At 34.3% G+C, this 13,218-nt stretch overlaps 1 protein-coding gene and 1 pseudogene across 1 annotated transcript; one reads left to right on the top strand and one right to left on the bottom strand.

The window, feature by feature from the left end:
• On the top strand, window positions 1-3,003 carry LOC143572204 (putative glycosyltransferase At5g03795; annotated as a pseudogene).
• Window positions 3,004-10,945: 7,942 nt separating this feature from the next.
• LOC143572205 (uncharacterized) lies at window positions 10,946-12,715 on the bottom strand. Its single transcript, XM_077057426.1, has 6 exons — window positions 12,567-12,715; window positions 12,409-12,485; window positions 12,257-12,296; window positions 11,849-11,906; window positions 11,690-11,759; window positions 10,946-11,356 (listed from the first exon to the last, which is right to left on the bottom strand). Exons 1-6 carry the CDS (start codon window positions 12,673-12,675, stop codon window positions 10,946-10,948), a joined length of 765 nt encoding a protein of 254 aa, XP_076913541.1. The 5' UTR covers window positions 12,676-12,715.
• Window positions 12,716-13,218: the final 503 nt, after the last annotated feature.

Consider the following 13,218-nt stretch of genomic DNA (forward strand, 5'->3'; position numbering starts at 1 on the left):
ATGAAAATGCAGAATAGAGCACTTATTATTATTATTATCCTATCCTTGATCATCTCAATTGATCATGTTGTTGCTGATATTGAAACTAAGATGAAAAAAACTAGCAATTTGGAGAAAATTGAAGCTCGGTTAGCCAAATCTCAAGCTTTGATCAAAAACTACGCAAATCAGACGATGGAAGATGATGATGATGATGATGATGTGCCTTCTGGTTCAGTTTATTGGAACCCAAATTCATTTCATAGGTAACTTTTAATTTCAGTTTTGGTATTCTTCTGTAGATTATTCGTTTCTGATGAATCATTGCTTGAATTGGCGGAAAGCAATAATTTATGATAAAAGAAAGGTTGTTATTTTCATACTAATATTAGAAAATAATAATTGTCTTACTTAAAGAAAAGAAAAAAAATTCTGATATATTTTCCTTTTGTGCCTTTAAATCTTTTAAGGAATCATTGCTTATTGCAATTTTGGTAAGTAATAAAAGTAGTTTATATGTGGTAAAGATAAAACAGCAAATAAGTATGGTGTAAGTCACTGAGTTTATATAACTCGGTTATTGTATTATTAAATAAAATTAAAAGAATCATTAAATAAAGTTACATATTTTCAAACGATCACGACACTCAAAGACTTCATTAAAAAAAGAAGATATTATATTCAAGTCTCACTTGTAATAATGAGTTTCATGTTGGCCGGGTCAGGGTTTTTTCCCATCCATGATGGTCTTCCTCATAATTGTGGAATAAAGATGAATGGATAGGTCGGTATGGTCCGTCAATTATTCGAATGGCTGTTAAAAATATTTTAAAAATATGTACAAACAAGAAATACATGTATTAACTACTTCTCCTAGTAAGATTAAATGTTGGTGTTTAGATGTTTTCAAAGATAGTATTTTAATGCTAGATTTTAGGTATCATAAAAGTACTTTTGCACACATATTAATGTAACGTTTTATCAAATCCCGACGGTGTAGTTAAGTTTATTTATTATTATATTTTGTTTTTGAAAAACAAAGAAAGAAATATCATAACAAGAAATGCTAACAAAATGCTAGATTCACCAATACACCACCACAAAACTACAGCATCAAGCAAAAAACACAAAAGCATGGCCAACAAACAAAAATAAACACAAACAGCTAGCCTAAACAGAATGGCCAAGACCCAAAAAAACCGGCCACTACACACTTTCGCTTCACTTGAAATCCGCTTCAATCCACCCAAGAACATTCGAGTCTACGCGACCTATTATATGATAATGATAATATGCTAAAAACAAATTATGTCTGTAACAAAAGGGTATAAATATAATTAAAATTTTAAAACTACCACATTACTCGAACACCGCCTGCCATTCAAAAAATAAAAAATATATATATAATGGACGCAATAACAATTTCAAGAGTCTAATTAACCCTTAAATTTTTAGGGAAAAAAATATGTATTAATTATTGAATCTTTTACTCTTAATTAATTAAATATTTGATATTGTTACATATATTTTATACAATGGTAATTAAAAATAGCGATTTTATTTTGCTAATTCTTTTACCACAGGAGTTACCTAGTGATGGAGAAAGAATTGAAAATATATGTTTATGAAGAAGGCGACCCACCAGTTTTCCACAATGCACCTTAGCGATGGGATTCTGGGAATGGAAGGAATCTTCATAAACGACATAGAAATTAGCCGGTTTCGCACGAGAGATCCTGAAGATGCTCATCTTTTCTTCCTCCCGTTTAGCATTGTGTCGATTGTTCAGTATGTTTTTGTTAGAGAAACACGACTTTGGAGTGACATGATGAACACGGTTGTCGACTATGTCAATGTCATCGCCGAGAAACATCCATATTGGAATCGAAGTCTTGGAGCTGACCACTTCATGCTTGCCTGTCATGATTGGGTATTTTTAAATACATTTTATTGATTCTATTGATTAACATAGCGAAAATATATGTATATAATTTTATATAGAGTTGGCTAATGCCAACAAGTCAACATATTCGATAAAGTCTCACTAATAGCATGACGGATGGAGGGGGGGTTAAGATATTTTTATCGCTGAATATAAGTATGTTGCATACACTAAATATGACCCTAATTTTGGCATGATGTTGGGACCTATCATCTCATCTGCGATTCCTACCTTATACAAGAACTCAATTCGAGCTCTTTGTAACGCGAATACCTCAGAAGGATTCAACCTAACAAGAGACGTCTCCATCCCAGAAATATATCTTCCTCATGGTACAACCGAAGGGTTGCTAGGTGGTCCATCCCCATCTAAACGAACCACCCTAGTCTTCTTCTCCGGTGGTGTTCATGGCTACATTCGTCAAGTGCTTCTTGATCATTGGGAAAACAAGACTGAAGATGGGGTCAAAATTCAAAAATACCTTCCAAAGGGCGAGAATTATTATGACGATGTAAGTTTTAATAAAATCATAGTGCTTTATATTTAAAACTTAGACGTGACAACTTTAATCTATATTTATTAATAAATAAATAAAATCGGGCTATCCTTTTTGTCCTAATTGGTTACATGAGTCATGTGACCAATTACAATTGTTTTTTAATAATGCAAATAAGTTAATTTGTTTTTATTTCTAAGACCCTATATGTTTTCAGATAAGAAAAAGCAAGTATTGCATTTGCGCGAGTGGGTGGGAAGTGGCGAGCCCAAGAATGGTGGAAGCGCTATACATGGGTTGTGTGCCCGTCCTTATAAAGAGTCATTATGCAAAGCCTCTCAACGACGTATTGGATTGGCGTAAGTTTTCGTTTGATATTGGACTTGAAAACATCCCTAATTTGAAAACCATTCTAAAGGGAATTTCTCAAAGAAACTACATTAGATTGCAAAGAAATGGTGTTCAAGTTAGAAAGCATTTTGTGGTGAATTATCCTCCCAAGAGATATGATGTTTTTCATATGATTCTACACTCAATGTGGCTAAGAAGATTGAACACTCGTATTAATGATCATGATCCTCACTAACCATGATCATCAACTATTAAGCTTAAGATAAATTTTTATGTATTTATGAGTGAGAAACAACTTACCATTTAGAGGTTGGTATGTATATGTCTCGTCCAATCTAGTTTCTTACTAGCGGGTTTTGCTTAATAATATCTATGCCATTTCAAATATATATATATATATATATATATATATATAGGGATAAGTTATTGTAAAAAGACAATGTTTTCTAGGAATGGTAAGAATAATTGTGGGCCATTAGATTAGGGGATCCAAGGGTTCAGATTTAAAATTACAAAAAACCGACATAGTTTCCTAGAATTACTTTTTCACCATTATAACCAACATAGTTTTCTAGAATTATTCTTTTACCATAGATTTTAATGCCAAATGTCAAAAATCTATTGGTTCTTACCATTCCTAGAAAACTCTTTATTCTTATTTGAACCTTTATATATATATATATATATATATATATATATATTAATATTTATGTTGTAGTAGTATTGTTCAAAGCAAATTTGATTCGTAACTTCATCTGCATGCATAAGGTGATGAGACATTTTGGTCGTTTAACTTACTAACAACTCAGTTCGGTTGTATTTTGTATTACCGGTCAAATGGAAAGATAAAAAATTAGCTAAAGAAAAAACCGGTTTGTATATATTAAACATAAGAATATACTAAGTAATTAATATGTGGAACAAATTGGTTTGATGGGTGGCGGTTTTCAATTGTTGTTAATTTCAACAAACATACTAAATTGATTTTATATAAACACTAGGTGGCTGTTATATGTAGCGAATGCAGTTGGCGTCTAAACGCGTTGCAGCAGCGAGCCAACGCGAATTCGATCAGTATCGGGTTATGTTATTGGAACTAAACAAAAAGAAAATTTAGTTCCTCAACATCCAAATACATCCAATTAACATATTTAAAAGGGATTTTTATATATTTCCCCTTCTTAAACCTTTGAAATTACATATTTCCTCAAAATACAAATTTTTAATGCACAATGTACAACGCTCTTTAAGCATGGTTTGGGGAAATATGTAATTTCAAAGTTTAGGAAGGAGAAATATATAAATGCCCCTATTTAAAAAAACATGCATCGAGGCGGCGAACCTACGTCAATTATGTATAATAGTGGCACTCCTATAGAATTCGATACGAAAAATAGCGTATTTAAAACAACGTTTATTTGGTCGATAAAGTACGGACGTTACGACAGCGAATCGACGTAAATTCGATAGGTATCGAATAGGTTCGTTTCGGTATATGAAATAAACCTAAAGAATATTTCGACAAATTAACATATTTAAACAAAAGAACAAATAAAAACAAAAGGCAAAATAAAAAAGAAGAAATATATTGGAATGGAGGTCTCCCTATATATATATATATATTGTCACAACCCGACCAATGAAGGCGGAAACGTCGAGGCGCGATATGATTGCTCATTGCACAATGACACTATAAAGTTACAATATTTAAACAACTCATTTAAATCCATATCATCATAAATAACACAACAATTGTTCATACAAAATGCCAAATAGATAGATAAACAAATAATTTGTTTTTTTATTTTTTAATATCCTAAAGCCAAGATAATAAGTTTCTTCAAGTAATCCAATCAAGCTAACATCAAACCTGTAACATTGCATAAAATAGAGTTTGTCAACACGAAGGTTGGTGAGCAATATTTTCATTGTTTTGGACAATAACTATATAGTATGAAATCCACAACTAGTATATGAAAACAATAAATAATAGCAACAATTTAGATAATAAAACCGTCAATAAGAATACATTGACGAACCATCAATAAGAATACATTGACGACAATAATGAAATCGTCAATAAGAATACATTGACGACACCTTTCTATATGGGGATACCATATATACTCGGAATTAACGTGTGATCATACTTTGATGAGGCGACCCGCCTTAGCATTCAAGAGGCTACCCGCCTTAGCATTCAAGAATTTGCACATAATCATGTAAAGCATATAACACCAAATCGAGCATTTATTTAAGTAAACATATACAATACGTGTTGTGGTTTAAGACCCAAGTATAAATCATTTGAATTTGAATAAGTATGCAATGCCACCCCCAAAACAAAAGATGGAAAACGGGGGATGAAAAAGTACTCACATTAACAAGTAACTTGAAAGATAATGTCGTGAATAATCGGAGAGATCGGTTTAACGAGCAAGACCTATATTAAGCAGGTCTTGTGTTAGTAGGTAGTCTTGGAAGAGTTTAAAATAAAATACATGACAAATAAAGTAAATAAATAAAGTTTAGGATTTAAAATGTAAATATTTGAGAAACTAAAGAAACGAGTTTTGTAAAATAAGTTTACTCGAAACCGGGTCTCGGTATTCTATTCATTAGTCTTTTTTCTTTTTTTTTACTCAACCTATGTTAAGTAATAATGTGGGTTAAAATGCGATATTGCAAAACCCTTGGTTATAAGAATACCAAAACGAGGTTTAAACGAGTGTTCGGGTTTGTCGGTTCGAGACTTGATAATTGACCAAGCTCACAGTTAACTTCCCAAAATAACAAATGTTATGAGATAACTCAATAAAATCAACATAGACTTAACCAAGTATGTAGTTCTATTGTGAAGAACCTTAACGTTCGTTAAGCGAGTATACGACCTTATCGGTTCGAACTTGTTATAAGATCAAGTTGGTTACCGACATGCCAAGTATGTTTAGAAATTAACTAAAATTGATTTAAAATATAATCTTGAAGAAAAATATGAGTTTTGGTGGCTAAAAACACACTTGTGTGTCTTAAGCGAGTGAACTCGGTTTAGTTCGGTTTTTGGTTCGGTCCTTGACTCGGAATAAGACCGAGGATGGTTACCACATACTCAATTACCATGGAACTTGTAAAATAACTTATAAATAATAATACTCAAGTTTTACATTCAAAAAGTTAACAATAAAGCTTTTAAACAAAAGTTCGGTTTTTGGTTCGGTCCTTGACTCGGAATAAGACCGAGGATGGTTACCACATACCCAATTACCATGGAACTTGTAAAATAACTTATAAATAATAATACTCCAGTTTTACATTCAAAAAGTTAACAATAACGCTTTTAAACAAAAGTTCGGTTTTTGGTTCGGTTCTCAACTCGGGATGAAACCGAGGCTAGTCACCACATACCCAATACCATGGAACTTGACAAATATGAACAATAAACTAAAATATGTAGAAGTTAAGCAAGTATAACAAGTTATATGGTTAGATTTGTTAAATATATAAACAAGGACTACAAAGTCCTCCATGTAACCTTGCCTTACTAGCCCGACATTTCAACCGGCCGAGACCGGAGAAATGAAAGACCGAAGGTAAACAAGGAGTGTATATTATATATATGTTGTAACATCAAGCTTTAAGTATTGAGAAGTTAGTTAAAATGAAAGATTAGCTTATGAAGAACAACCTTAGAATTCAAGAATTTGAGAGAGAAATGAAGAAATGAGCAAGCACAAATGAAGAAGATGGGTGTGTATATATAGGGTAAGTTGAATGGGTCTTTCATAAAGGGTGTTTCATGAAAATGGGTTGGTTATAGACCCAAGAAAGCACAAACTACAAATGGGTCCTTCAAGTCTCCATTTTGGTAGTTTTAGTCCATGGAGTTTGTTTTGAGCGTTTTCGGGGAATTTTAAGAACCGAAAAGGGTGTTTTTTTTATCCAACAACTATAAAACAAATATTTAACATGCAATTCATCATTTTGATAATATCGAAAGGTTCGGGATACAAAACGGGTCGGGTTTACATTAAGAATACAAGTATAAAATAACCCGAAATTGACAAATGTCACACACACACACACATATATATATATACATATATATAGCAAGGTTAGAATAAGAAGTTAGTTTTTCCTAATAAGTGTAGGAAGGGATCTGGACCGTTGGATTAATTATAACACACAAGGGCACTTTCGTCCATATCTTTTTTTATTATTTTTGGAAATAAGTTAGAAATTATTATAAATATCTTCTCTCTTTCTCTTAATTATGTGTTCATCCATTTACCATCATAATCACCGGCTATCACCACCATCATGCCTTAATACTCTTTCTCTTGAACCACCTCCGTAATACCATTCACCCGCTAGACGTAGGGAGGAGCAACGGTTGTTTGTGGTAGCATCAGCACCAGCGACGGCGACAAGATCTTGGATCTGATGGGTTGCGCTAAGGCCGTTGCGGCTGTCGTATCGTGTGAGGGCGAAGGCAGTGGCAATATGGGATTTGTGTTGTAAGGTGTTTTGTGGTGGCGGTGGCCGGCTACTTCACCTGTGGCGGCTTATGGTGGTTGTTCCGAATTTGGAAACGTATAATGTTATGATTAAGGGTTTGTGTAAACGGAAGGAGTTTGTGCGGGCGAAGGAGACGGTGGATTGGATGTTTCGGAAAGGGATGCTACTGGATAATTTTAGTTATGGGACTTTGATTAATGGGTTGGCGAAGAACAGTGAGACGGATCGTGCACGCCAGGTGTTCGATGAAATGTCCGAGAGAGGAGTGACGCCGGACGTGATGTGTTATAATATGTTAATCGATGGGTTTTATGGTGGCTGTTCCGAATTTGGAAACGTATAATGTTATGATTAAGGGTTTGTGTAAACGAAAGGAGTTTGTGCGGGCGAAGGAGACGGTGGACTGGATGTTTCGGAAAGGGATGCTACTGGATGAGTTTAGTTATGGGACTTTGATTAATGGGTTGGTGAAGAACGGTGAGACGGGTCGTGCATGCCAGGTGTTCGATGAAATGTCCGAGAGAGGAGTGACGTGGGATGTGATGTGTTATAATATGTTAATTGATGGGTTTCAGTGTGTTACTTACGTGGTGGCGGTGGTGGTGGTGATAGGCGTGAGGGGTGGTGATAGGCGGTGAATACCCTGGTGATGATGGTTGCTAGAGGTCGGTGGCGGCTGGTAATGTGGAGGTGGGTGGTAACAATGGTGGTGGGTTTGACGGGAGAGAGAGAGTGTGTGTGTGTGTGCGTGTTTTTTTAATCTTTTATGGGTATATATATAAGTGTGTTTTTGTTCTTGGTGTTGTGTTATAAATATGGATTAATATTTGGTGTTTTGTTTTAACACACTGTAATATAGATTACGATGTGTTTTTGGTGTTGTAATTAAATTTTGTTACCATATATAATATAACACACTAGACGAATATGCCCTTAGAGTGTTATAAAACAAGAATTAAAAAAAACACATCGCCTAAAAAACACATTTTCCATCTAGACCATCAGATCGTCAAATCTAACGCACTAGATTACTTCTTACACTTCTTATTATAACTCCACCCTATATATATATAGAGAGAGAGAGAGAAAGAGAGAGAGAGAATATCCAATATAATAATATCTTATCGTATATTACGTACGCGACACCCTTACACCCTTGATTTCAAAAAACACGCGATGGCAATATTGTAAATTCTTTCAATTCATTTACATCATTAACCGTTACGATCATTCAACCATCGTCACTGACTTCATTGCAGTCTTCACTTCAATTGAACTGAAAATTGATTTCAACTGATAGAAGTCTAAATAAATGCGTTCCAGATTTGTTCATATGATGAAATCGATGGTCGATTGATGATTTCTTGATGATTACAAGATTATATGAAGTGATTTCAGCGTTCAATTTCATGTTACAGATAGTTTAATTTCAGATATGAGCTTCTGAACGTTTAAAGGTTTGTGAAGAATGTTTAATTTCATACATGAGCTCTGATTAGGGTTCTAAACTTCTAAACTTTTTGTTCTGAACTTGAATGTTTAACTTAAACATTTAACTTGAACGTTTAAAGGTGTTCGTTTTGGTCAGAACGTTTTAGTGTCTTCAGTTTTGTTTAGAACGTTTAAAGGTGTTCGTTTTTTGTCAGAACGTTTAACTTGAACGTTTAAAGGTGTTCGTTTTGGTCAGAGTGTTTTAGCGTCTTCAGTTTTTGTTCAGAGCGTATAAGCGTAATATTTTGAATCGTAATAAGAGCTCAATTGTGTATAATATTATGCAATTTCATAATCGATTGATGAATCTAAATCCTTCTACACAACAATTTGATTGATTAAATCATCAATTTTTTTTATCAAATTTGAAGATTCTTGATGTTCAACGACGTTTCATTTTAATTTTGGTTTTTGACTTTAGAAGCTCTTATTAGGGTTTAGAAATTGGATGAGATAGAGCGATGAGTTTAGATCGAATTTGGATCAGAATGGATTTGTAATCGATGAATATGATCATGAACTAGTTTGGGTTATTTTACGAAACTACTACCGCGTGTTTTTTAATCCAACGTTCTGGAAGGTTGCGTACGTAATGTATGATAAGCCATTATTGTACAATAACCCACCCCTATATATATATAATGAAATTTTGCTTCCGAGATGCCTCGAACCGACATACTTTTATCTAATTTCCTTCCTAAGCTTTAACAAACTTATAAGCAATCAACATGTCAAGAGATCAAAATTGGTCACATATAATTTACATTCTCAAAGTTATGTAAGTTCCTTTATCATAGTTCTTATGGTAATTGCAGAGTCGAAATGTATGGAGAGTAGGTAATTGAAACAAGAAAGATTATGTAAACATAATAATTCTAAGTACGGGTAGACGGGTTTGGGCAAGTAGGCGACTGTAGCGACTGGCGGGCACTCAGGCAGCGGCGGCAGGTGGGCAGCAGCTGTGGCGATGGGAGGCGATTGCCGAAGACTGGGGAACAATTCTTATTATCTATTATCTAATAAGTATAAAAGAGAAGTTTGGTGTCACAAGACTTATTTGTTTATTGTTTTTAATTAGTTTTTCTTTGTTAAATAAATTAGAAATAGAAGTTGCTAACATAGTTTGATTTGCTTTGATAGTAAGAGGATCATGTTCTATACTTGCAATCCAAGTTCAAGCCTTTCCATTAGCAAAACTTATCCCTCTTATTCCATTTTTTTCCTTCCCTTTTTAGTTTTTTACTTTTAAGGTGCTTTTATAATTACTAGCGGAAGAGCACGCGCTTTGCAACGGGAAAACGGTACAATAACGCATGTCATCGAAACCGACCGAATTCGTGTCGACTTACCGGCTCAACGCTTGAGACCGACAACGCTTGGTTTTTACTACCGTCCAAGTTTTACCGACCTGCTTGGGCGTTGCGCCGGGTGAAAAACTAGTTCAGTATACAATTAAAACTAAAATTGAATTATGCTTTAAATGGTTTGCCCCTTGGGCCTTGGACAAAAAAAGAAAAACTGGCCATTAGTTAGACTATAGATATGGGCTGAATGATGGGCCAGTGCTCACCCTCTTAAAGCCCTATATCTGTCTCCGCAAATAAGGGTGAGCTGGCAAGAACTCACATGATAATATGCTACCACTTCACCCTTATTTGTCATGCTATATAGAATTAACCTTATTCGCTAATAATGTATACAATAAAAGTTTTTGACTCACGTCCTTTCTTGCATTCTCTATCCTTATGGGGTAGAGGTAAGGCTGTCTACATCTTACCCTCCTCAGACCCTACTATAGCTTTGCTATTGGTGGGATATACTGAGTACGATGATGATGATGATGATGATGATGTCCTTTCTTGCATTCTCTCAACCATCACTTTAAACACCTAAAAAATTGCTTATTTGCCAACATAGTTGAGTCTGAAAACGGCGTCCATCGATTCTAATCCAATTTGTTTACATCCAATCTCAGTGAGCACAATATCACCAGTATATTGCATATTTGCATTATTTAAAATAGTATAGCAAGTACTAAAAAAACCACATCTTGATCGGTAACTAAGACTTGTTGAAATTCATGCTTATTAACAAAATTTATAAGATAGTTTATTTAAAGTGCAATACCATACAACATGCACAAATTCTTAAGAGCGAACGAGCAATTGCTTCTATCCAAAAGAATTAAACGTAGTGGGAATCAGCGGCGACTGGCAAAAGGCTAAACCCCATGGAAATATGTTGTCTTGTGAAGGAAACGAATCGCCACCTTTTGGAATGAGAATGCTTTGAGTGTCGAGTGAAGGATGCTTAAATATCTGAGTGGATGCAAGATCATGTTCATCTATTCTAGCCCTCTTTGGCAACCGTTGATCTTGTCGATATCTCATCTCGTTTGTGTCAACTTCAGAATCGGATTCGAAGTCCTTCATGATTGATTCAGACACATCACACAGAGATGGTAGAGATATTGGAGACATCTTGTTGGTTTTGGTAATGTGCGTCCTGAATTTTTGATCCTCTGTGAGTTTCTCAAGAAATTTTGATTGTGCTTCAATTTTCAGCTTCAAGTTCTTCTGTACCTGTTACATATACAATATTTTTATATTGATCATTGTTATAATTCATAAATTAAGTATCTTTTATGTTTTGTTCTTATCATAAAAATAAAATTATAAAAAATAACCGGTTTTTTCCCCTTTCTTATAACCATTCAAACGATTACAATAAATGACGGGTAATCGAGCAATAAGCTGTACTGCAACCCCTTTTGGATAACAAAACCGATCATACTAGAAACAAAGCTTTCATGTTAGGGGTGGAAAAATTACTATACACCTGATCCGCTGAACCCTATTAAGAAACTCCATAGCCTCCAGGGCTAGGAACTAATTATGTATGTTGAAATAGCGTACCTCAAGTTGATCATTTAATCTCTTTTGAACTTCCATTTGCATTTGTAATGCTTCATTTAGCTGAGCGCCGCTGAAAATGTTAATATAATAAGAAGATTAAAACGTGAAACTGAATAAACTTTAATGATGGACGTTAAAAGTTGTCACGAAATTACTCACGATGTTACACTGAAGTTTGGAAACATGTCGGACATGCTTCTTTTCTCAAACTTGTCTCCTGTTTGTCACATGTAACATCAGTTGGCAAGTATAAATAATTCCATGCAAAGGCAAAGAAAAAAAAACACTAATTTTAGCAATCAAATTGTTCTATTACAATATTAATTAATTCAGAAGCATGCTATTCTATGCCACCCCAAACTCAAATACCCCACCCTCAAACTCAAGCCTTCCACGAATCCTTAAACGGCTGTTTTAAATGTTAGGGACTATGATTTAAGCCCTAACCTTCAAACGGCCTTTCGGTGCATACAGAATAGTAGGCCCCTTAATTTATAGTTATTACTGAAAAATATTGATATATATGAACTATCTTTGGTACTAGGATTAAAAGTTTTGGAGCTTTACTTCTTGATGATTCAGGGATAAATTTGGACATTCTGTATTTCTGCATAACAAACACAAAATATTAGACATTTAATTTTCGCAGATTAGAATGATTATATCAATTCATATGTACACAAAATCGTTAATAAAATCGTTCAATACACGCACAGTACCTGTAAGTGGCTTTTAACATGGTAGATAGTAAGTCCGTCAATCCCCATGGCCTTCAATATACCTTTCGGTGTCGCCCCTGAGATTTCAAGTTTCATTAAACAAAGACGGGCTAGCCGAGACCGATGAACATAATAAGATAACACATCTATTTACTTACTATCAGGACCACCAAGCTGATTAACTGCCTTTTCAAACAAATCATGGAGTTCCTGAGTCCACTTTAACCGCTCTTTCCCAGACCCTTGATCACACCGAGTCGAACCCATGCTTCACCAGCCAAACACAGGTGGTTCAAAGGATGTAATAAGGAGATGTTTTGGGCTAAGGAGGAAGATGCTATATATCGTCTGAATATTGTAAAAGTTCGGATTAAACTAAGCGCAATTTTTGGTAATGTCAGAAAGTTGTAAAATTCATGGTCTTGGTTTACATCAACTGGCGACTTGCCCAATAATTACATGTATGAAAAGCTTCAGTTTAATTAGCTTAATGGACCACCTAAACAAGCTATAAATGGTTTTTAGTTTTTTTTCTTGAGTGTCGTTTTCTTTGTGAATATAAATATGCAGATGTTGTTGACCTTGTGAAAAGTGGACTATTATGTCTTGGGTTTATAAAATGGACTTGTAATCACATTAACAAAAATATTCCTCTTATTGTCCATTTCGAGACTTGCATTATAGCCTGCGTACTAAATAGTTGAGATTTTCCTTTCTTTATAATATAAATTAATGTTTTTTCTTGTTATAATTAATATTATTTTTCTTTCGTTTAGTAACGGTCTTTTGTGAAGGATAATAATTCGTGAT

This window comes from Bidens hawaiensis, unplaced genomic scaffold (assembly GCF_021521415.1).
Source record: "Bidens hawaiensis isolate Kalapana, Puna unplaced genomic scaffold, B.hawaiensis_p1.1 tig00025765_1, whole genome shotgun sequence".
In the NCBI taxonomy this organism is placed as follows: domain Eukaryota; kingdom Viridiplantae; phylum Streptophyta; class Magnoliopsida; order Asterales; family Asteraceae; genus Bidens; species Bidens hawaiensis.